At 37.8% G+C, this 25,528-nt stretch overlaps 4 protein-coding genes and 1 pseudogene across 4 annotated transcripts; 3 read left to right on the top strand and 2 right to left on the bottom strand.

Moving 5' to 3' along the window:
* Positions 1–3,890: 3,890 nt before the first annotated feature.
* LOC103963330 (reticulon-like protein B4) lies at positions 3,891–6,023 on the top strand. The gene is made up of 5 exons (XM_009376143.3): positions 3,891–4,249; positions 4,348–4,528; positions 4,822–4,963; positions 5,063–5,132; positions 5,675–6,023. Exons 1-5 carry the CDS (start codon positions 4,048–4,050, stop codon positions 5,848–5,850), a joined length of 771 nt encoding a protein of 256 aa, XP_009374418.3. The 5' UTR covers positions 3,891–4,047; the 3' UTR covers positions 5,851–6,023.
* Positions 6,024–6,162: 139 nt separating this feature from the next.
* LOC103963331 lies at positions 6,163–7,975 on the bottom strand. Its single transcript, XM_009376144.3, has 3 exons — positions 7,667–7,975; positions 7,334–7,566; positions 6,163–6,529 (listed from the first exon to the last, which is right to left on the bottom strand). The coding sequence occupies exons 1-3, from the start codon at positions 7,934–7,936 to the stop codon at positions 6,334–6,336; spliced, it is 699 nt and encodes a 232-aa protein (XP_009374419.2). The 5' UTR covers positions 7,937–7,975; the 3' UTR covers positions 6,163–6,333.
* Positions 7,976–9,555: 1,580 nt separating this feature from the next.
* LOC103963332 (bifunctional bis(5'-adenosyl)-triphosphatase/adenylylsulfatase FHIT) lies at positions 9,556–11,951 on the top strand. The gene is made up of 4 exons (XM_048570031.1): positions 9,556–9,869; positions 10,744–10,891; positions 11,418–11,516; positions 11,612–11,951. Exons 1-4 carry the CDS (start codon positions 9,556–9,558, stop codon positions 11,723–11,725), a joined length of 675 nt encoding a protein of 224 aa, XP_048425988.1. The 3' UTR covers positions 11,726–11,951.
* Positions 11,952–12,646: 695 nt separating this feature from the next.
* LOC103963365 lies at positions 12,647–20,540 on the top strand (annotated as a pseudogene).
* Positions 20,541–20,795: 255 nt separating this feature from the next.
* Positions 20,796–23,669, bottom strand: LOC103963335 (calcium uniporter protein 6, mitochondrial). Its single transcript, XM_009376153.3, has 2 exons — positions 22,402–23,669; positions 20,796–21,470 (listed from the first exon to the last, which is right to left on the bottom strand). The coding sequence occupies exons 1-2, from the start codon at positions 22,855–22,857 to the stop codon at positions 20,985–20,987; spliced, it is 942 nt and encodes a 313-aa protein (XP_009374428.2). The 5' UTR covers positions 22,858–23,669; the 3' UTR covers positions 20,796–20,984.
* Positions 23,670–25,528: the final 1,859 nt, after the last annotated feature.

Genomic DNA, 25,528 nt, shown 5'->3' with positions numbered 1-25,528 from the left:
ACGGCCCGAAGGCCTGGGGGGTTTTTGGGCTAGGTTTCATGCAAGAGAAGAAGGCCGGAATTCGGCCAGAATTTAGACAAACTTTGAACGTCCATAACTTTGTTAATACTCGACGAAATCAAGTGATTCAAAAATGAAAATCGTAGCTCTCGAAGACACGAAGAGAATGGTACTTACACGACGTCTAACTCACCGTGGTTTGGCTGGAAAACAGCTCGAAAGTCACCAAGGTCGCTGGAAACTGGGTAAGATTCAAAAGGATATACCTTCTTCAATATTCCATGAAATTGGGTGTAACAAAAAGGAAAGTTGTAGTACTTGGCGAGATGAAGAGATTGATACCTTTCATGCCAGCCAAATTGCCGTGGGCCGGAAATTGCCTCGAAAGCCGTCGGTTTCTCACGGGAAATCCGGGGAAGTCTCCCCGACGTGCTTCTTCGTGATTTGACGTCCAAAACACACCACTGGGTCAGAACAGAACTATAAGGATGAAAAGAGAAGCATTTTGAGTGTTTTATGGCTTACCCAAAACGGAAGGACGAGGAACTCGTCCGAGTTTCTCTGTGCTCCACAGAAATGAAGAAAAAGAGAGAGAGTTAACATGGTGATGATGGTGATGTTGTCGTCGTTGATGAGGTGTGGGCATGGGTGTGTGTGTGTGTGTGTGTTCTTGTCTGAGAAAATAGCACCGAGATGGGGGATAAAGAGATCACAGAGGAAGAAAGAGAGAAGAGATAACTGAGAGAGAAAAGAGACTTTTTAGAAGAAAAAAAAAAGAAAGGGAAAGGGAACTGGGGAGGACAAAACAGGGGGTGGGCCCCTTGGGCTCACCAATTAAGACCCAAAAACCAATTTTAAAAGAAGAAGATCTAGCCCAAAGTGAAATTTCATGAAAATACCCCCCTTTGTTATGATAAAATTAGGTCGGGTTGTTACACCCATATTTGTCACGTCATCAGTTAACGGTTTACTTAACAGATTTTCTAATGAATGTATGAAATTGAAATGCTTTAAAGATGTTGTTTGAGGTTGCAATCAACCCCAAACTTGAGGGGGTAAAATATAATTTACCCAAAAATAAAAATAAATAAACAAATTCACAAATAAAATGGAAAACAAAAATGAAGATTGGAAAATATCAAGCCCCCGCCACCTATCCAAGCTCAATCTGCGACCACTGAAACTCCATCCCAACCTTTATATTTAAAACCAACCAATTAGGAATATTATGGTTAACATTAATATTAGTTGTCTTAAAATCTAAATTTCACACGTAGACTAAATAATATGGAACTCAATGATCAAATGGGTATTGATTGAGTCGAAAATGGACCAAATTGAAATTACATCAGTCAGGCAATCTCATAACAAATAAAAGGGGTTAAGAATTTAGATAGAATTTTAAGGAGTTTGTTTTTGTTCATGTGAATTCCTCCACCAATTCTTGACTCATAGAGCTTCGAATTCTTCTTTATGGGTAGTGAAAATGATGGTGGCCGTATCATGGCAGTCCATACCATTTTAGTAACCTCCATTACCTTATTCTCGATGTTGGCGGCTGGAGTTGTAGGGTAGAGTTAGTGATCGTGCATTGGGTTTGTTGGTGATAGCCTGATGGGGGGTGATTGTTAGTTGGTGGAGGCCATGCTTCCATGACATTCTATTGATTTTTTACACAAAGTAAGTCCTAGTTAATTTAACTGGGGCTTAATTGATGTGACATTTTCAATAGGTTGGATATTTGTATGAAATATTTAAAAAGGTTGAGACCAATTTGAAATGACACTAAAAGGTTTAAAAGTTTTAGGTACGTAATCCTTTTATTATGTATTGCAATTGGACATGTCCATATGTTTACAACATATGAGTCGCCTTTTGCCATACAACAATATTTTGCATTAATAAGTGGGGGATTGGAGCTATACCAACAATGTCACGTCTCGGCTCGGGCTCCCATCACATCTCGAGCTCGACTCCACCGTAACATGATATTTTTCGCTTTGGGCCCCGACCACGCCCTCACGGTTTTGTTTCTGGGAACTCACACGAGAACTTGGGTCACCCATCATGGGATTGCTCTCGCGCGCTACTCGCTTAACTTTGGAGTTCCGATGGAACCCAAAATCAGTGATCTCCCAAAAGACCTCGTGTTAGGTAGAGATAAGAATATACATATAAGGCTTACAGGATCCACTCTCCTGGGTGATGTGGGATGTTACAATCCACCCCCCTTAGGGCCCGACGTCCTCGTCGGCACACTTCCGCCCAGGGATTGGCTCTGATACCAAATTGTCACATCCCGCCCCGGGCCCCCACCACATCCCAAGTTTGACTTCACCGTAGCACGATATTGTCCGCTTTGGGCCCCGACCACGCCCTCACGGTTTTGTTTCTGGGAACTCACAAGAGAACTTCCCAGTGGGTCACCCATCATGGGATTGCTCTTACGCGCTACTCTTTTAACTTCGGAGTTCCGATGGAACCCGAAGTCAGTGAGCTCCCAAAAGGCCTCGTGTTAGGTAGAGATGAAAATATACATATAAGGCTTACATGATCCACTCCCCTGGATGATATGAGATGTTACAAACAAGGTGTTTGCATAATAATGTGGTAATGAATTCCCTTTTCACGAAAGTTAAACCTATGGCCTTTCATGTACAAATAAAGAAGAATACTACTATAATGTTGTTGTTGTTGTAGTAGTAGTAGTAGTAGTAGTAGTAGTGATATTATGAGTTGGTATTATGAGTTGGCTTTTACAAATGGGTGTCTATATTATTGTTCTTGAGGTTCAAGAAATTAAGGTCTTGAGTTAAAAGAAACAATGTGATTAGTGGTATTTCTCTTTAACTGTAAGTGACAAGTCCCAGGTTTGACTCACTTAATTGACGAGTTTGATACCTGATTATTCTGATTATGAATACTCTTTTGGTATAGAAATATTGTTGTTAAGTTTAAAGAACTAGATAGTTTAGGAAGAATGATATATATATTACAAATATATAAAAATTTATCATTTATACAAGCTATATTGAGAGAGATATTTGAGCACACCTTGAGTTCTAGTTTATAACAAATGTTTTTAATCACTTGAGCTATAATTAAGCCCCTAACTACTTTATAACAATGTTTTAAAACTAGTAGATGGATCAACATAGAATAAATGTGTGACACATTTTTATACATTTATCAGCCATACAATTCATATTTTGCATAATTATTTGCAATTATTATTGGTGTGGTATTTGTTTATTATATATATCAAAATGGTTGATATATTGACTTTTTGTTGTTTTCACATTCGTCGGGAAGAGAATGTATTTGCGGATAGTTTTGATAATCTGAGCTTGTCTTATTCATCTTTGATTATCTGCCCTCCTTTAGTACTTCTTGCTGATTTGCAGTTGAATTTCTAAGCTTGATTGGTTTCTGATTTTCAAATTAACAGTTCCCTTTATTACTTCATTTTGCAAGGTTTTGGTTGATGATGTCCGAATGTTGTTTTGTCTTTACCCTTGTATTATTAATAACACTTGTACAAATTTACACAAGAGAGCAGGGGGATTTTTTTTTGGGTACTATAGTCCTCTTTGCTTTCAGAGAGGATATGTGCCTCGCACACAACTATTACCGAAGAACTAATATTGTTCTACAATTGAGTACGTAAAAAATGTAACTACAAAGAGATTTGAAGCCAAATGGTCCCCGAACCCCAATGTTCTATTGGCCCTTCACCGTTATCTCTTCTATCAAAAGAAATAGTACAAAACTACTTTCCAAAAACACGTGGTCACAAGACAAGAGGTGTTGTGGAGGGTAGAGAAACATGCACCGCGCCAGAAGATCAAGGCCTTCCTCTTCCTCATATTTAAGTTGGGATTCAGATTTGTGAGAGAGAGAGAGAGAGAGAGAGAGAGAGAGAGAGAATGAGTTCAATGAAACGTTGTTTGATGTGATTTTTGCATGCAATTCTTAATCTGTTTTGTTGGTGACATGCATTGCAGGTTGAGTGGTTAAGAGAGTGATTAATGTAATTACAATTTATACATGCATAGAAACATTAAACGTATACATAAAATGCTGGATCCGGTCGATGTGGATATTGCAGATTCTGATTTTCTCACCAACCAATCAGATCTTGATGACTCTTCCGACTCCGACATTGATAATTACTGCTTGGCTTTTACATGCAAGAACCGATTGTTTGGTCGCCAGAAGCCTCTCCATGTTGTCCTTGGCGCCGGTGTATGTACGTAAATTGTAACTGTAATTTTTCTTTTCCATTCTGATTGCTGTAAATTCAAGACTACTTATTAATCTAAAGTGAAATTAATTATTGTTTTTCAGCTGCTGATATTATACTTTGGAGGAACAAGCAGATCTCAGCCTACATTTTTATGGGTGCAACGCTCACATGGCTTCTATTTGAGAGATTAGGTTATAGTTTGGTTGTGTTTTTTTGCCACGCTTCATTGCTCTCCTTGACAGCCTTGTTCTTGTGGTCCAATTTTGGTTCCTTAGTCCATGTGTGAGCTCCTTGATTTTCTTTTATTTAAATGGATTCAAAACAAAAAATATGCATAAATAGAACCGGTTACAAACTTTTGTCGAAAATAGTACTAAGAGGACACTAAACAGACAATAAGTTGTATATAAATCACGTTTTAATGCCCTTTTATTGTATGTTTAGGGTTCCTCCGGTTATGTTTTTTATTTGAGTTTGCAAGCGGTTATGTTTGTGCTTTTTTTTTTTTTTTTTTAATTGGTATTTTCATAGGTGTCTGTGTTATGATTTCTGGATAGAATATGATCATGAAACAGGTCTGCACCAGAAATTCCAGAGATTGTAGTACCACAGCACCTGTTTATGAGGACTGCTATTTCCATGACAACTACATATAATCAAGCATTAAGATCATTTGGGCAAGTAGTTTTTGGGACAGATATAAGAGATTTCCTCGCGGTACCGACATTTTTATCTGCTTCTAGGCTTTGTTTATGCTGTAAGAATAGTAAGTTCTGATTGAATTTTTCAACTTTGACGTAATGAACTCGTTTGCAGGTGGCTGCAACTTTGTGGGTTCTGTCTGTTGCCGGAAGCCGGTGCAGTTTCTTGAGCTTCCTTTACTTAGGTTTGCATCAGCTCCGGCTGTTTCATCCCTACTATCGAGCTTTTAGTCCTATAGGATTATGAACTTTTACTGCCATTGATACTATTTGCAATGCTTACATCAGATTCCTCTTTCTGATTCTTGAATGAGTCCCCTAGAAGGCTTAGTTGATCCTCGATTTATGTTTTGCCTATTTCTTGTATATCTTCTTGTTGCATCGAAACATTTGCTCACTAATCTGCCAAGTAAAATGACAACGTTGGTTTAGTTTTGTATAATTCTTTTGTGATTGTTCGCGCTTTGAGTCGATTGTTTCCATTCACTCTACTTCTTGCAAGCAATGTTGTACATACATCATTTTTTGCAGAGTATATGCTAATCGTGGTCGCCTCTCTTGTCAATTGTATGCTTATTTATTGCATCCACATAGGAAGGCGGAAACGAACTTGGGACATCTAAATATTGTGAAGAAAAATACCATTAGACTAATAGTTAGTTAGTCGTGATTTATCTGCTATATGTTCCCAAGACGAGTACTGACTCTTTCGTATCGGTTGGTGCAGTGTTTGTGATACTGATGACCGTGCCAGCGTTGTACGAGAATCTTGAGGATAGCGTGGATAGCATTGCAGAGAAAGCACTGATTGAAATAAAGAAGCAGTATGCAGTGTTGGATGGAAAAGTTCTGCAGAAACTCAAAAAGAAAGTAATTTCTTACAAGAACAAAAAGCAGCCCTAATTTTGAGGCTCTGCTGGACTTTTCTTCTTCTTCTTCTTCATATAGTTGGTACGGTTCATATTTCGTTCTTGCTTGTTTCGTTCCCTCGGGTTCGGATGTAGAAAAATATGTTGCTTTCTGTGTTTCAATAGTAGCCTTGTTTAGTTTTCCTTGAGGAGTACTGATCAAGAAAAGTAATCATTCATCTTCCTTGTTCGATTGAACAAAAAGTAATTGTTCATATTTCAGTTTCTGATGTGAAAGAAATCGAAAGCAACGTATAATCGTGCATGACACGAGCAAACTTCTTCATCCTTTTTGGATAGACACAACTTCTTGAATATACTCTCTTCACACATTAATAGGCAACTACAAAAGTTTAACATAAGGTGCTAACCTCCCAACACTACACATTAGCTACATGCATCAACTTAAGCTCTAGTTAGTAACAAACGGCGAAATCCACGTCCATAAAATTGAAAGGACAAGGCAAAAAGAAGTGATTTACGCTTTGACCTCCTCTTTCGATCCTGGCGGTAAGAAGGGCTCCCACCACCCGGATTCATACTTGGAATAAGGTGCTACCCATTTCTGCGGCTTCTCAAACTCGATCTTGGTTGGATTGGAGGCTAATGCTTCTTCTAGACTTGCAGCTTCAAAACTTTCTGCCAACACTCTGTCCAGTCTCAGCTTCATAAACCTGCAGGCGCAAAATATGATCAGATTCAGAGACACTGCCACCATTGTAAGCGTCACAACTTTCATATTTCTACTTATGTACACCACATGAAGATACTTCTCATATCGAAACATCATGTCATCTAATTTTTTTTTTTTTTTTTAGCTGAGAAGGAATTGTTGTTAGCATATCTACACTTCAATCGTGTAGAATCTCATTTTACATAGTTGTTACCTTGGTAGACAACGTAATCATTCTCAAGAAGCTTCAAGTTTTGGGGATTACCGGTTTTCTAATATCATATCGTAGCTCTAGTTGCCTGAGATACTGGATTCAAAAACCACTCTAAACCCCCTTTCCATCACTTATTTGTTAAATTAGAAGATGCAAGGTGAAGATCCACATGTATGAATCTCTATGTCCGCCTCTCAATGCGCAGGATAAGGCTGCACACGACAGACGGTGCTAGCTTGACATACAGTTAACTCTTTCTTTAACAACTTGAGCTGTTGAATTCTAGCCATTGTCTAGCAGCCGATTCTACAAATTGATCGATCAAATCTAGAATCTCAGCACCATCAAACTTTGTCACAATACAATTTGACACTAACAAACAACAGCAATTCCCAATTCATTCAACCTCTGATCCTGCTAGACTACATCAGTACTTAACTAACAAAACATACGTATCTAGCAACTTCGATGTAAATTTCGATCCTGAAACGAAACAAGCTCGAACAAAACAGCAAACAGAAAACAACAAACCGAAGCCGAGCAAGTTCGCAGTGATGGTGAATTTAGGAGTAAAGAAAAGGGAGAACATACGTAATCCAAGGTCCGTTAGTCGAAACCAGGGCAACGGCAGGCCTTCCTAATCTCTTAGTAATGTTAGGAAACTTATCCAAGAACTTGGGCTCGATCACAAGCCAAAAGTCCTGCTCTTTGTTCTTCTCTCCATAGTATCGAAGCCGCTCACACAATTGCTCCTGGAAATGCTCCTCGTCATCGAGCATAAACTTCGCATTCGCAACCACGAAATAGTACCTGCTCGGCTTTTCCTGCATTCAGAAACACAAAAAATGGAAAATTTACAGTCTTGCATGAGAAAATGAGAAACAAAAAATGAAAAGAATTTATGGGTTGGAGAGATAATTGAACCTTATCGGCGGAATCGGAGGAGCTGAGCTGGTCGGAGTCGACGGCAGCGACAGATGTACGGACGGAGGAGGAGGAGGAGGAGGAGGATTTGAGGGTTGTTTTGGGAGGGAAGGAGAAGAAGTGGTTGCAGCTGGAATTGGCTGAGAGAGGAAGAGATAAAGATTTGGGTTTTGGATTTCGGATGTGGGTTTGGGAGATGGCGGTGGTTGGTTTCGATTTCACGGCGGCGGCGGCCCAGCATGCCTGACCGAGAGTTGCCACGGCTGACATTGCTCCTTCGGTTCTTCTTCTCCTTCCCCTGCGTGTCTTTCCTTCGATATAATAAGCAAAGCCAGCCTTATCTAGTGTTATCTACATTACTTATCTTTTTCATTATACAATTACATATTATATATGTTTTTATGTTCAAGACAATTAGACAGAGGGTATCAATTTATATGGCACTGTTATTTTAGTATTTCATAATAATAATACGTTATGTGAATGAAAATTTATATATATTTGTTGTATTCTTAACACTAGACGACACAATTTCAAATAGTCTTTCTCATGACATATGAACAAATTCTTTACAGAAAACAAATTGAAGCAATATGATATAAATTTTGTTGCAACATGCTGTTTATCCTGAAATGGTATTTTTCACATCTAAAATGCCGTTCAAAAAGTTGTGCATCTTTTAAGGATACTGTAACGTTTGAAATTTCGCACACACTCTTTTTGAAATAGCACATTTCTTTAATTTTATGTTTAATTGGGATTTTGTAACAATGCCTAAAGTTCCAATACTCATTATGGGTGGCCTTATGTCCTTTTAATAATACTGAAAAGATTGTATTTTTGTACCATATTTCCACGCTACATGATATAATGAATGATATGTACATACGATATCGATTATTGTTGCGTTCAAACTAATTGCTCTCGTTCCTAAGTTGGAAAATCTATAATTTGTTTCTCGGTTTAGAGCTATTAATCAGTGTAATGTAGCTTAAAAAATCTGACTTGCATTACAACCAAGGGGCTTTTGCTCCTGAAAGATCGATTGCAGATAAGATTTTAATAGCTCATGTGGTTTTCAGTCGTCAATTTATTTTCAACGAACACGTCTCCAAGTCGCAGTATCTCTATCAGTCAGAGTTTACAAATTCAAAATCATAATACTATTGGCAAATATCTAGCAATCAACAATGTAGTTTTCTGGAAAGAACTAGGTTTCTCTCTTCTCTTCTTTCCATCTCCTCCTTTTACATTCTCTTATTTGTCTTTCTCTTGTTATAAAAAATTAATATAAGATGTCAACGTGGCTTAATCATAACCGTTCAAATAGGAAGGAAGGGAAGAGGAGAGAATCCTACTCCTTATGGAAAACCAGTTTTGCGTCAAGAGCTGGTAAGTTCACTTTAATCAAGTCTCCTAGCACCACAGATAATAAAAGACCTCTCTGCATGCCCCTTCACAATAACTCACACGTAACATGCCGTGATAAAAAATAAAAAAAAAACTAACGAAAAGTTCAAAAAAACTTTAGTTTTAATAAAAAAATGACAAATAAAGGTGTTGTGAATAGTACTAGAAAAAGGTAAAAATATGATTTTTTTGTTAAAAATAAACAATACCATGAGTGTTTAGTTAAAACGTCTTGAAAAAGAAGTCTCCAGCATGCGCAGAGCGTGCGTATAGAGGCTAGTTTAGGTCAAGTCTGAAATCCTTTTCAGGTGAAAATTTAGGTGACAATTCAAAAAAGCTTGGGATGGAGAGCGACTGAGGTGAATTCGCAGTTTGTTCAAGCCCATTGGGCCTGTGTCCTGTAATTCAAGCCCATTTATAATTAAAAAAAATTAAACACAGGCGGAAAGCATCAGTTCAAGGCAAGTCAAAAGCGTAAAATGCCGTTCTCGACGGTGGCTTCCCCTGTTAGATTTCTCATTACACGATCGTCCTCCGTCGCCAGAGCCGCCTTCCTTCCTCCTTCCTCCTTCTCCACCTCCGCCAAAAAACCACCAATTCCAACTCTTTCTTCTTCCTTTACCTCCGCCGCCGGCGCCATTCATTATACTTTGTTTATAAAACCCAAACAGATGGCTTCGCAGATGGCTTCGGAGAGCTTCAAGTTCGGGCCGTACAAGATCGACGGGAGGGGAGTGTTCTACACCACCAACCTATCCTACGCCATGGTTAACCTGCGGCCTCTTGTTCCTGGTACTTTTCGCTCACTCTTAACGCTGAATAATCAAGCATGAAAATTGAATGTAAAAGTTGCAAATCTGATGACCCAATTCTCCTTTTTCTTTGCAGGTCATATCCTTTTGTTTGCTTTGAAAGTAAAATTTTTTTTGGGATCGATGAATAAATACGTTGTTAATTTGTTATATAAGAAAGAAAAAAAAAAGTTGGCAAATTTCCTTTTTTTCTTCTTTATTAGGGATAGCGTTAGTGGGTTAAACAGTTAGTATTTAGGGGGAAGAGAATCAGTAGAGATTGAATCAACACCAGGTGTATAGGCATGGTTGCTTTTTGCCACCACGGTAAAGAGCCATCTGCAGGCTATTTCCTTGTTTTAGTGCCCTTTTTCTTGATTGGAGATTTAAGGCAGCATGTGGGTTTGTTTACTGATTGATTGGATCATACTGGTGAGTAGTGAGTATGGATGTCAAAGGAAAGGGTGCTGGTTTTTCGTTCTGGATCAAAAGGGAAAAGTCTTTTATCCGGCTTGATTTTTGGTCCGAAACGGTTTTCTGTGGCACCAAAATGTAAGCAGCAGATGGTAGATTCAGCTGGTTGCGATGCTTGAGTCTTAAGACCATGCTACAAAGTGCATCCCTTTTTATTATTAGATATTGACTGGTTTCTTTTGGACCACGGGTCTGTATATAGTTTATCATGGACCAATATGTGTGCCTAACTGCCTTTCTCATCTGCATATGTTGAAATACAATGGCCAAGCATCATGTGTATTTAACCCCCGACTATCCAGATTGATCCTCTTTTCCGTGTTGTTATGTGTGCAAACTATACCCATTTTATTATGGCACTATAGTATGCCCGATTCAATCATGCTTGACTTAACATCCTGTACATGTGCTTGTCTGCCCAAGGCGTGAAGTGAAACGCTTTGGTGATCTCACTGCTGATGAGACCAGTGACCTTTGGATCACAGCGCAAAAGGTTGGTAATCAGCTGGAGAGTTACCACAAAGCATCATCTCTCACACTTGCTATTCAAGTAAGAATTTCAGACCTTTAACTTTTTTTTGTTAGTGAACAATATTTGTGTTTGGCCTGGTTTTCAGTCAGTTATTTTGCCCTTGAGATCTGTTACTGATGTTACTTTTAACCAAGTGATCACTTAATGCCATATATTCATAAGTCGTTCCTGTTTATCACCACATAAAGCATACAACTTAGATCATTTTTGCTTGTTACTGTTCTAATCTAAGAGTGTATGTATCTAGATATTTATTTCTTCATGTATATTCATATTTTGGTCGTACTTTAAAACTTCCTCCAAGCTGTTAGGTTTCTTTTCACTTCCATATCACCTACCAATTATGCTTTGAACTTGTTATTTGAGGTTGAGCGGGTTACCTACTTTTCATGTGGTATTCCATGGCAACAGTTTTGCTTTATGATATTTGTTGGGAGACGGTCCTTCATTCTCAAGTTCATATCTTAGGCTCTGAAATTTTTGTTGCTGCACATAGTAATGGTTTTATGTCCGCCCAAGCCAACTTTGTCCTCATTGTTTGTAGGATGGACCCCAAGCCGGACAGAGCGTACCCCATGTTCATATCCATATCCTCCCACGGAAAGTTGGTGACTTTGAGAAGAACGATGAGATTTATGATGCAGTAAGATTGGAACGTCTATTTCAGGTTTTACTAACACTTACTAATTCGCATGTTTTAGCCTCGAGTATTTACTTTTTCTGTGTTCAATGCTATAGCTAGATGAAAAGGAGAAGGAATTAAAGCGAAAGCTAGATTTAGACCAGGAAAGGAAGGACAGAAGCCTTGAGGAAATGGCACAAGAAGCCGAAGAGTACAAACAGTTGTTTTAGAAGGTAGAATCTGCATTGCAGATGTTCGATATGCACAGCACAATATGTAAATTTTTTCTCACTGGATGTTTCCAGTGTGTTTGGATGCGTTACTATGATTGTAGCTGGTCGGAGTTTGATAGTTGTGTAAGCGTCAGTCGGATCCCGATTTATACTCGTTTGTTTATGTTTATTGACAACAGTTTCATCATACATTCCGAACAGATTCAACCATCATTTTTCTAAATCTCGAAAGTAGTCACATTCACGACCGAAGCGTCGAACAAAAGACCATTATACAGCATGCTTAATTTATGGGGAAAAAAAAAAATCAATTTACGTTGCAACACCAAAGGAATTTCACAATTAACAACCAAATAGTTGTTATCGGTCCAAAAGACAAGCTTTGTGACAATAGTTGTTATAGGTTCGGTTCTGTTTCTCCAATGGCACGTGACTTATCGGTCCAAAAGACAAGCTTTGTGACAATAGTTTTAACAACCAAATACAAGGAACAAACTCAGACTTGTGCGTAGCCATATTGTCAAGAACAGATGCACCCCTCCATCAATTCGAGTTCAGATCTCTCTTTTCGCACATTACATTAATTTAAAGGAAAACTAATGAAAAAAAACTTGAAAACTTTGAGTTTTAACGATAAGAACAAAATAAAGGGTAAAGTGGATACTATCAAGATTGACTTTTTAGTATAAAATGTGGTTTTTCATTAAAATAAACAGTACTGGGAGCATTTCGTTAAGGTTTCCTTAATTTAAAGTAGAATATTGCATGCATGGGCCTCGGCCTGCAATGGTTGGTTTCTTTGGGCCTTCGGGGCGCCGAAGTTTTCTTCCTCAAAGAACTGGCGGGAAAAGTATTTCTACCGGTAATTGTCTTAATTAATTTCTGACGCCATATGCTATTAAAAGTACGTCTAAAACCTCGACACTCTAAAACAAAAGAGCAGCTCAGAACTCAAAAGTGCTTTTCTTTCCTCCAAAAAATCCTTGCCAACTGATCGTCTCCACAGAAATGCAGTCCATGCTCAAGCTGCAGGACCTTATCGTCTTCTGCTTCTTGTTTTCTTTTCTTTTATTTTTAGTCTAAACCTTTTTTTTGGTGTAGAAATATTTTGGGTTTTCGTCGTTTCGGCCTGTACCAGAAGGAAGTGATTGAGAAAATCATAAGGAAAACGACTCGTTGGTTGTGATGGCCACCGGAAGCGGCAAGTCGTTGTGGTGAAAGCTTCTTCCTTTCCTTTCTCTGTTGTTTGAGTAGGGTTTTACAAGTGCTTGATTTACTGGGTTGTTTCTTTCCTCCAAAATCCTTGCCAACTGATCGTCTCCACAGAAAATGCAGTCCATTCTGAAGGTGAAGAACCTTATCTTCTTCTGCTTCTTGTTTTCTTTTCTTCGGTTTTCAGTCTAATATTTTTTTTTTTTTTTGGGTGTAGAAATATTTTGGGTTTTCTTCGTTTCGGCCGTACCAGAAGGAAATGGTTGAGAAAATCATAGAGGGAAACGACTCGTTGATTGTGATGGCCACCGGAAGCGGCAAGTCGTTGTGGTAAAAGCCTCTTCCTTTCCTTTCTCTGTTGTTCGAGTAGAGTTTTACAAGTGTTTGATTTACTGGGTTGTTTCTGTTGACAGCTATCAGGTGCCTCCGTTGGTTGTCAGAAAGACCGGTGTCGTTGTGAGCCCTCTTATATCCCTAATGCAAGATCAGGTGAATCAAAGATTATTTCTTTTTGTTGGGGTTTTCTTTTTTTGTTGAATAATGATTTATAATCATGTTATTTGGTTCTGTTTGTGTTGAAGATTAGTAATCAGTAATTGTGTGTTGTCGGAAATGGTTTGAATTTTTTGATGTTTTATTTAAAGGTAATGTCTTTGAAGCAACGAGGAATCAGAGCCGAGTTTATGGGAAGTAGTCAAACTGATTCCACTCTCCAGAGCAGAGCTGAAAGTGGTCAGTTTGATATCTTGTACATGACCCCGGAAAAGGCATGTTCGGTTCCTGCTAGGTACATTACTACTTTTATTTGCCATTTGTAAGTTTCAAGTTTTCCGTTCTATTGTGCACTCGTACTTGTGTGCTATGTTACAATTACAAACATGAACTGGGAGTTTGGACTAGCAAACTTGGACTACTACTGTCATGGATGTGTATGATGATTTTGATGAGAACTTTATAGCCTGTCCAGTATCAAGATTTTTTGGATATTACGATGTCAATATTATATTCTAGTTTATTTATTTTTCTTGCAGAAATCGGTATCCTGACTCTTGCTTCTTCTTGCAGTTTCTGGTCCAATTTGCTAAGTGTTGGACTCTGTTTGTTTGCTGTTGATGAAGCACATTGCATATCGCAGTTATGATTTCAGGTTACTGCTATTTCGTGGTTCTTCCTAAAATAAATTCTAATGGCTGGATTTTCATAATCTTAGTTTATGAATTGTTGGGACTTTGGCCTGTGAAATTTGTTTTGGCATCATTCTCTCCAACTTTTCTTGCTAGAACAGGATTGAGTTCCACATAGTTTCTCTAGTTTATGTTTCTTGTTACTGATCCTACTTACTTCAGTTTTAAAATAAGGTTGGCTAGTCTTTTTTTTTTTTTTGAGAAGAAAGAAGCGCCCACTGTGGAGCACTAGGGCTAGTTTCTTGTTTCAAAAGTGTATTTTCAGTCGTCTCACAGAGCTTCATGTGTTGATTTTGTTCCTTGTATGTATATTTCTCACTTTGTTTTATGCCTATAATTATCTTAATGTTACTTGTAATCATCATCATCTGTGCATTTCTCACTGTGGACTCTACAGGGTGGTATACAAGAAGTTAGACAAGTTACGTGCCATTCTTGTTGGTGTTCCATTTATTGCCTTAACTGCAACTGCTACAGAAAAGTATGTCTATCTCTCTATATCTCTCTGGGATTTTGATGTTCTTATCAACTGTTGCTTTTCTATTAGGGTATTGCTTTCTTTTGCTTAACATCATCAGAATTCAACCAATAAAATTTACAACATTCTCTTTCTGTAGGGAGCTTTTACTGTCTGTTTTCAGTACCTTATATTGCAACAGAAATCTCTTTGTTCGTTGGACCACTTGTTTCTCTAATTTTGCTCACCCCTGAACTTCATAACTTAGAGAACAACTATAGCAACTAGGAAGTGAGCTGTTGTCATCTAATAGTTTTGACATTTGAAAACAGTAGCACAAAACTATTCATTACTTGACCTGTTACGATCTTTTGTAACTTAACAAATATGACTATATTTCACTTTTGAATAGGTGGTTTTTTATTTTCATTTTTCTGTTCAATATTTATCTATACTAAATACTAATATTCATATTCCAGGGCTTGAATGGACATTGTTAATTCCTTGAAGATGCAAAACCCATATTTTGCCATAGGTTCATTTGACCGGACAAATCTGTTCTATGGTGTCAAGTCATTCAAACATGGTCAGTCATTTGTTCAGGAGCTCGTCCAAGAAGTTTCAAAATTTGTGCGCTCAGATGGTTCAACTATCATTTACTGCACAACAATTAAAGATGTTGAGCAGGTAAGCACTTTAAATGCATTCTGTTATTCTTAACATATGTATTTTTTTTATGCATGTATGGTATCTGTGTAACTTGTCATTCACATTATATCATGTGTATGATATCTTGTTTTATTCATGAATGTACGTTTTTGCAGAACTTGGCTTACATTCTTTTAATGTTTTTCATTACCTTCACTAGGTATTTGGGTCACTTGAGGAGGCAGGTATTAAGGCAGGAATATATCATGGTCAAATGGACAATAGAGCTCATGCGGAGTCCCATAGGTTCTCACCCTATTCCATGTGTATTTAAAGTAGCACTTATAGTTGCTCCTTGTGGTATCAGTGTAATTGTTGAGTACAGCACCCTTCCATTTCTTAACCTTACATTGCATCTGATTTGACATGATGCTTATTACTCTTTTTATCAGATTGTTTATAAGAGATGAACTCGATGTCATGGTTGCTACAATTGCTTTTGGAATGGGTATCGATAAGCCAAACATAAGGCAAGTGATACATTATGGTTGCCCAAAGAATTTGGAGTGTTATTACCAGGAAAGTGGACGATGTGGTAGAGATGGTATTGCATCTGTCTGCTGGCTTTATTACACTAGAAGTGACTTTGCAAAAGTTAAGTTTTACACTAGAGAGCTACATTCTGTAAGTGCTTATTTTGTTTCTGTTGTAGGATGTGGCTAAATATTTATGGATGCTATTCTGTAACTTCTTATTTTGTTTCTATTTTTCTGCCTCATGAGTTTTTGTGGGCTTCTAATCACCAGGAAAGTCAACGTAAAGCTGTTGTAGAGTCATTGATGGCAGCAAAACAGTATTGCTTAATGACAATTTGCAGAAGGAAGTTCTTGCTTGGTCACTTTGGGGAAAAGTTTCCAGCTGATAAATGTGGTATGGATCTGCTTTCTTCATTGGAATTCCTGAGTTCAGTCTCCCTAAATTTTAGCGTTGAAGTTTTAATCTGCATCCGTGTGCTATAGGTCAATCATCTGCCTAATTTACTCATTGCTAGCTTTTGATGCTAGGATTTAAATTCGGGTCCTTGTTGTTTCAATAAAATAATAGAACGTGCTGGTGGTGAACTTGACAGAGATGATATAATTACATGTTAACGTCCAAGGGACTGCTTAGATTATATAGTTTGAAAGTTTTTATGATAGTTGAAGTTGTTTCGTAAAATGTTTTTAGATTATAATATTAGATTGAAATATAATTGTTTTACAGCTTTAGCATCACCTGCATCAATATTCCATGGCAGATAATCTTACAACTTAAACTGAACCAATAATTATGCCGTGGCTTAAATGTGCTTGTAGGTAATTGTGATAACTGCATTTCCACAAAGAGGGAGCGGGACATGTCTAGAGAAGCATTTCTTCTAATGGCCTGCATTCAATCATGTAGGGGTAAATGGGATCTCAATATTCCTGTAGACATTCTTCGTGGCTCTCGAGTAAGTTGTAATGCATTTTTGAAACACAGTATACCATGTTTATCATTGATGTTGCGTAAGTAATACTGTGAGAATCTAAAATGTGAATGTTTGGAATTCAATGATCCGGGGATCCAACGAGTTGAACTTTATGGACAAAAGTTGTTTTTCCCTGGATTCATTTGGCATTGTTCAAGCCTTCAAGGGGAAAATCTTTATTTTTAGCCTTGTATTTTAGCTCAAGAGATGTCTTTGTTTGCGGTATTCAAAGAAATATATGTCTTGCTAACATTGTAGGAATAAAATTCAAATTAACTTAATGATATAAACACGTGAGTGATAGAAACCGAAAGTTGTAACTCAAAAATTTGATAGGAATGTTTTTTACAGTTAGCTTCTGTCAAACTTTGAAAGCGCCTCGCCCCAAAGTTCTTTAAAATGTCATTTTTCAGTTGCTGTTGTTTTTTTCAACTTTTATGTCATTGTGTTACTCATGGTGATCTTTCCTTGTGGCATACAGGCTGAAATAATTATCGATGCCCAATATGACAAGCTTCCACTGCATGGTCTTGGGAAGGACTATTCATCAAATTGGTGGAAAGCACTTGGTTACCAATTAATCTCTTCTGGTATATAAGGGTAACTTTTTTTAAGCCGTAGTAATTAATGCACAAGAAGATTTTTACTAATTTTTAATATTCTATCAGCTGATCTCCTTGCTCTGAGTATTATGTTTGACATTTTAGTACCGGAGGGATATGAACGCTTAATTGGTCAGTTTATGAGTTAAAATGCTCTTTTTAATACAGGTTATTTGATGGAGACAGTAGATGACATACACAGAACTGTGAGGTGTACTATTGTGAGGTATACTATTTTCATTTATTCTGTTTTTGCAGAAGGTAAAACTTTAGAATAAATCTCGTTGAGGTCCATTTATTATTTTAATGATACTAAATGCCACCCGAAATGACCCTTCTCTGTTGTTACCAATAGGTATTTTTTTTCTTTTTCTTGAATTTCAATTTCAAAACTCGAAATGTAAATGATTGAATTTGAGTTTTCTTTTGTTCGTGCATCAGTCTTAGTCCAAAGGCGTACCAATTTCTCAGTTCTGCTGGACCCGATCATCAACCACCCCTATTCTTGCCAGTGACCAGTGAAATGGTCGATGATGAGGATAATAAACATGCATCCGGCAAAGTTGGAGAAATTAAGAGTTCGGCTACTCTGGAATGTGAAGGATTCTCAAAGGTTGGCAATACAAGCATTATTGTGTTTATTCACCTTAGTTAATCAATGTTACATGTGTATATTGTCAAATTTTACAGTATGATGGAGTCATTCAGTAGCAAAAAGTTGGAAAGCCTGAAGCTGCAGCAAGTTTTCAATTACTTTTACAACCTTTGATGTGGAAAGTTTAAAAAAAAGTCATCTATTTTCATTACAAATGGTATAAATCGTCATTGCTGTTTCCTTTTCTCTTCTGTTGAGTTTTATTGTTAGTTTTTCCTTCCCTTCAGCTTCCCTTAATGAGCTGCCAACTCGAATAACTGAACCACTTAGACATCGTTTGAGTTGAGAAATCTACGTAAAGTTTGTTACAGTTGATCTTGGGTTATCGATGAAAGTTGATTCGCTGTTTTGATGCGTGTTTATTTTTTCATCTCTCCTTTACAGTTTACCTTTTTTATGCATTTTCATTTTCTCTCAGGCGGAGAAACAACTCTACCACATGCTTTTAGAAGAGAGAAGGAAGCTCGCAAGAAGTCTTGGAACTGCTCCGTATGGTCTCTTTTTAATCATAGAGTCAAGACAACGATTCCACATATTTTATCCCATCTAAACAAGAAATTTTCTTTTAATGTTTTTACCCACAAACATTGATTTTCATCCAGATTTTACTCTTTTCAGATATGCTATTTGTGGTGATCAAACAATAAAAAAAATTGCATTAGCAAGACCATCTACCAAAGCAAGGCTAGCAAAAATCGATGGCGTCAACCAGGTATGTCTTGCACAGAGCGATAGCAAAGCTTTCTGTGTGTATATATATCCGTTCTCCTGTGTGATAGTTAACTAGGATCTTAACTATAATTGGCAAACCAACTAAACCCTCGTAGTTTACTAGTTAAAAAATTTCTTCTCAAACTCTTTATTTCTTAACGACAAGGATTTGATACATTGCGTTGATGTGAAACAAGTTTTGACGCTGATATGTCGTTTGAGTTTTCCGACTGAATATATTCTGTTTGTAGTAATCAACTAATTATGTCCTTCGGTTGGCAAAGGAACTTGAATATGTACCGATCAATACCTGGTTCACGATTCTCTATCACACACTTTTTACTGACTGATGGCTTCCAGTTCTATCCAGAATATTTATTGGACATAAGCACAAGCAAATGGTCAAAAATTCGTTGCAGGATTGAACATGACGGTGCCTTTCCGTGCGCTATAATTCACGAAAATAGAAGCATTTCTTTCCGTAAAGGTTAATTTTATAATGACATCCTTTATATATGTTGTAGCACCTTGTAGTGACACATGGACGCAATTTTCTTCGGATCATCCGGAATCTATCACAAAGACTAAATCTTCCACTGGATGGAGAGGCAACCGTACAAACTACTGCTATTACGAGAAAAGTCTATCCAAAAAAGTTAATGCCAGCAAGGTTTGAAGCTTGGAAATTGTGGCATTTAGAGGGGATGTTGATTCAGAAAGTTGCCGTATGTTTTGCAGATATTCAGTATTTACTATGGATCATTATCTTTTTCTTATACTTCAATTCTTACATTGCATAGATCTTTTTTAAGCACAGAAATTCCCTGGTAGATCCGCTCCTATTAAAGAGCAGACTGTTCTTGGTTATCTGGTAGAAGCAGCTCAAGAAGGATGTGAAATTGATTGGATCAGGCTATGCAACGAGGTCGGACTAACACATGAAGTTCTCTCAGATATTCAGTGTGCCATTTCAAAGGTTGGCCCTACGGAAAGGCTAAAGCCTATCAAAGACGAATTGCCAGAAGACGTGAGCTTCAAAACCTTTGCCTTGTTTTGGCAGTTCATGTTTAATTATGCTATTAATGCCTCTGTCTAATTAAGTGTGTATATCCGAATGTACGTGAATCTATACCTTATATGTGCTTAATACTCATATAGACGGGCCATTTACGTGCAATTATCGTTTATCTAATTGAACATGTTTTAAAATGCCAGATAAGTTACGCACACATCAAGATTTGCCTAACAATGCAAAAGCTTGGAGTTGCTCTGGAAGTGACTCCATCTAGCCTCCATGATGCACAAGAAGCTGGTCAACTTCCGAATAAGGAAACACAATCGTCACCATGTTCTGCTCGTGCAAACCCCATGGAAGAACCTCTTGAAGATAAAAATGGAGAAACCGCTTCTCTTCCCTTGACCAGGAGACAAAGAGGAAAGCAACCGAAAGAACATTTAGAGGATTTACTCCCAACGAAACGCCAAAAACTTCGGTCGTCCAGATGACAAAAGTTCTGTTGCATTGAAGGCAACGGAGAGTTCCATGTACGATTGGCTTAAGAACCAAGACGGGGTAAGTAGTGTAGTGAAAAGGAAAGCTTTATTATCCTCACCTTTCGACCCTGCAAGGTAAAACTAACAAATTCAAAAAACTCAGATGCTTGCAGATTTTGGAGCACTTCAGCGGATCTGAAGAACAATCTGTGATTGATATACTTAGCTCCCCTGAAGTTTGACTTTCTAATATATAAAAAGAACAATATCTATATGGTTATCTAATTGTAAAAGGACGGGTTGTCAAGCTGCTGAATAGACTACGTATGTTAAACTGTTCGTACGGCACTTGTGAAACCCTAAAATTTTAGGACAGATTAACAACGAACCCGAAAGATCAAGAGACAGTTAGGTAACGTTTGAATAGATTGGTTTCAGTTGCCAACGATGAGTGATTCTGATTCTACTTTGGAACTGAAATGCCTTCCGCCTAGGGTTTTGATTCTTCGACGTTATGAAACCAAACCTCCAAAACTCATCCAGTACAAGTGGTCCGACCTCTATTAGAGATATTACTCTAGGAAAAGAGGAGAATTAGACAGCAGAAGCTCTGCATGAAATTAAGTATTTGTGACAATTTGAAAGGTAGGTCGGAAGCAACATGTTAAAATCAAAAATTTCTTGGCCCTACCTACATAAAACCAGGAGGGGCCAGATTGTAACAAAACAGAAGAGTCTGAGTTAACCTCCTGCATTTTCCCCACCCAGTATAAAATCGAAGTGTTAATCTCTATGTAAAGCGTCGTCGAGCTCTATTTCCAGGCCTACACGATTCTTAATTGAGGCACTGGCGTGTAGAGGTATGCCGCATTTTCTCTGGATCTCCTTGAACTTTTCGACATCAAAATTATGACGCTCGATCAGTTTCCTCTGCCTCCTGAGAAAGAGCCTCTTCATCAGATCTTGGTAAGTCGGATCTCTTGATGTGATCAAGAAGTAGGCATAGCCTACGCCAATGCAAGCTGTTGTCGTGAAGTAGGCGAGTGGTTCCACTACGTCCCATGAGAAGTCCCAATATGTTAGCCTGAAAAAGAGCCCAAGCTGTGTCAGGACCACCCCTAGACCAGCCCAGAGAATGCGCCGGACCTGCTTATGTGCCAACACATCGATTTCTTCCTTCTTCTCCTGCAGCTTTTTTAACTCCGCCCACAAGGGGTCATCTTCCGGAGTCAGAGCAAGGGGTACTGCTTTTCGAACTAGCTCCACAACCTGGAAGTTACGAATGAGATGCAGCGGTATGAGTCAATGTAATGTAAGGCCTCTAAACAGATATATTGTGTTCAAGAAAGCTCTCGTAACCTGCTCAGATTCTTAATTCATATCCAATGCAGGAAGCACATATCATAACGGTAAGAAGAACTGGCAATGCCAGTACTCTTCCAAAATCTAGTCAAGAAAACAGGACAGATCCTATATTTGGTCAATTTCGAATCGCTGCACTAGACTTGAAATATGAGATGTCTACACAATGAATATAACTACCAAGTATTAACATGAAAGCTCAAACAATCACGTTCGCATTCACGAACGAAAAACAACAAAAGCTAAAAGCAACTAGATTCGGCCCCAAAAGAACTATCGAAACCCTATGCTGCGTTTGGATCGGTAGTTTTGGAAGAACTACGAACCTTCATCGCCATGTAAAATGTAAATACATAAAGCCTCAGCAAGGAGCCAAATAAGACAGGTTTATGGGATCTAACCAAATTCTGAAGCACAAGGAAAAACACAAAGGAACCTCCATGTAGTTGCCTAACAGGGTAGTAATTAACACGAAATCCCGGTGCATCTCTTCCCACAGATGGTAATTAATTACCGTTGAAACTTGCCAAAGTTCCATCTCTGAAGATAATTTCTAACTTAATTTCCTAGCCCTTCAATTTGGAAGCCAAGAAAACAATGTGATCCCCAACAATGTACTTAACAATCCCGAGAAGTCAAGGGAAAAACAATAACAAATGGAGAGAGGGGCCATCGAGATAGGGCCGCAAAAAGGAATAAACATGTCCCAGAAACAGACCCTTTTAGCCATCCGTGTAAAGTAGAGTAGTTTAGAATATCGTCAAAACACGAAAGCAAAATTACATTCTGATGTAAGTTCAAAGGAACAATAAGAAGTTAAAGGGAGGAGGTTTCATACCCTATTAGGATGCAGGAGGACCTTGTCCCGGAACAGAAGGATGACGCCGGCCTCGTCGAGAACCCGAGCAAAAGCAGCAGCCTCTTCCGGCGATCTGGCAACCCCAATGCTCTGGCACGCCTCCAGAAGATCAGAATACGGTATTGCCTCTTTCTCCTCTGTCCCAAGCTTGGCCTTCAAAGCCTCCACATTCACCAGCCTCATCAGCCTCTTGGCCTCCGCAAACGATATCGTCTCTCCTCCTATGCTCAGCTCTGCTGCTCCTCCCACTCCGCCGCCAGAAGACGACATTCTCCTCTTCGGAATCAGCGCCAAAGACGAAGTTGCAGGAAAATTCAACAACCCACATTCTTGTTTAGCAAAACCCTTGAATCCAAAACATGAGTTGGGGCCATTGGGCTTCCCCACCCCCATTTGTCTCACCAACACAGCACTGCTCTTACACCATCTCCACATTCTGCCCAAACCTTCAAAATTTCCCACTCACCTCAACTGTCTGTGACTTACAGCTCCCCCGTTTCTTCACTCTCTCTCTCTCTCTCTCTCTCTCTCTCTCTCTCTCTCTCTCTCTATATATATATATATATATAGTATAAGAACCCTATTTCCTACTGAAAACTTGTAAATTTACGCCTACCCACGAATCCTTTAGAGATTTGGAGAATTGGGTTTTGGGAAATGAGCGATTTGGAATCGAAAGGGGAAAGAAAGAAGCAATCTTTAAGCCATGGGAGGATCTCAGAAGAGGAAGAAAGAAAGTTGAATAAATAACAGGAGGCGGTGAAAACACTGCAGTTTTACAAGGCAAGGAAGCAAAAACGGCCCGCCAAGTACGTTGGTTCATATGTTTCTCCCAACACAAAAAAAGGAGAGAGAAAAAAACTCAAAAATTGGTCTCCATCTACGTTGGTTCAATTGTTTTCTTTCTCTAATGGTTCGTGTGGACATAAATATAGCGACGGGTCTCTCTCTCTCTAGGATTCAACGTTCCTATTCCGACTAATAAACCTCGTGGTCACCATGTCCTCACACGGCCACCACTCTCCTCACACGCACAAGTCACACTGAAAAAGTGACTTGACTCACCCAAATCGATTTGGGAAATTTGGGAGCTAATTGAAGGAAGTGGGAGGTATTGAAAGTTGGAAGCTTTATCTTCATTGCCAAGAAGTTTCGTCCTTTCTTCTGGATTTTGGGTTTTTGGAGGTGGGTGGGGATTTAATTTTAGAATAACAACTTATACGTTACAGGTATATCGTTACAGTAGCGTCATGCCAATAAAATAAAAATAAGCAGATAAAAATTTACATATATTTTTATTTTTATTGGCACAGATAGAGACCTCATGAATGAAAGACATACAAGTCATTTTCATGCTTTTATTGCTTGCTTCTCTAATGCAGCCTTTGTAGGAAACTATCGTTTTCGTTTTCAATAGTTTATTTTTATTGCTAACTTTTTTATCAAATTTGAAAAGGTCTTTATCCCAATATTCTCTTTTTCATAACCAAAAGAAAAAGGGAAATGTAATACTGTATTACTACTGGTAGTTTTAATTCTAAAATATGGGTTAAAAAATGTTGAAAAAAGGCTAGTTTTCAAAATTTTCCTACCATGTTTTCAAAATCGGCATATCTGCTTATTTGTATGGAGCTGTTAATTTTTCTTGAATTTTTTATTTTAACCAATTATCTATTGAACTTTTATAATTAGTCAATTTCTTTTTTGAACTTTAGTTTTAGTCTATAACCCATTGAACTTTTATAAATTGCCAATTTTCTCTCAAGTGCTAGATTTAAAAAAATTTCAACCAATTTTTCATCAATCTTGATCAAAGAGACAACACATGACAACTCTATGAGGGCAAAAAGATAGAAAATTACATACATGAAAATTGGATAAATCTAATGTCAGGAAAGAAATTGGCTATTTACAAAAATTCAGAAGGTAATCGGCTATAATTAAAGGTAGGGGGGGTCAGAAATTGACTAGTTATAAAAGTTCAAGATGATAACTAGCTAAAATTAAAATTTAGAGAGAAAATTGATAGCTCTATATAAGTTCCGAGAACAAATTGACAAATACTTCTTCAAAATTTTCCTATAGCTAAAGCCTAAAGGGGACTCTTTCAGACCAAAAGACAAAAGCTAAGGGAATATATATTCCAATACAGTTAAAATATTTGAATTATTCTGATTCATAATTTCCGAGCATTTATAACACACGATCAAAAAGTGTGAATTTCACATTATAATTTATAATTTAATATTTGAAAAAAAAAACAGTATTTTGATAAATTAAGAATAGTTAATCTCACGCTCATCATTATTTCCCCATTTCCTAACTCCTGCTTTTTAATAAATTTCTTGATTAACGCTACTAGCCACTTGCAAGCTGACTATCTTTGAATAGTCCATTTGCGTACACTGAAAAATCTTATCTACACAATTTTTATATTTTTTTTTTTTAAATTGCGATATGCAAATATGTGTGTGGATATATATATATATATATATATAGGTCTATTATTTGGATCACATTGTTTATAAAGGTAAGAGTTTTGTAGGTTTTATATATAGCATATTAGGCAACGGGAATCTGAATGCTCTTTGAACCTAGTGTAGGCTTGACAGTTTTTTGCACGGCATGTTAATTCGATACGAAACAACACAAATATAATAGGTTTCAAGTTAATCGTTAGCGTGTCGGGTTGTTATCGGTCACCAGTGAAGAATCTGTTAATAAGTCAGATCGTTATCAAGTCATCCGTTAAGAACCGATAAGATATCGTTTGCCAGACCTAGACATTAGGCATGACAATGCATGACCTGTTAACCCCACACGAAATGACACAAATCCATTACCGAATCGGATCGTTATTGGATCACATTTTAAGAACTCGTTAAAATAACGAATATGACACGAACGACACAAACACGACAAACACAACCCATTTATCAAGCATAACCTAGTGGTCTTTGCTTTAAGAATGAGTAAGAGGGTAGTTTTATAAAACGCATGCGTAATCCTAAATTAAACTAACATTTGACTAAAAAAGCGAACGGAAAATGATTTATGCACGCCCTATCTATTTCTATCCATCGAGGTTTCTTTGTTTTATTCGATT

This window comes from the organism of the source record quoted next, unplaced genomic scaffold (genome assembly GCF_019419815.1).
Source record: "Pyrus x bretschneideri cultivar Hongxiangsu unplaced genomic scaffold, Pyrus_bretschneideri_v1 Contig51, whole genome shotgun sequence".
NCBI classification, from domain to species: domain Eukaryota; kingdom Viridiplantae; phylum Streptophyta; class Magnoliopsida; order Rosales; family Rosaceae; genus Pyrus; species Pyrus x bretschneideri.
Note: the sequence above shows the minus strand (reverse complement) of the source record. Positions and strands in the feature narration are given on the sequence as shown.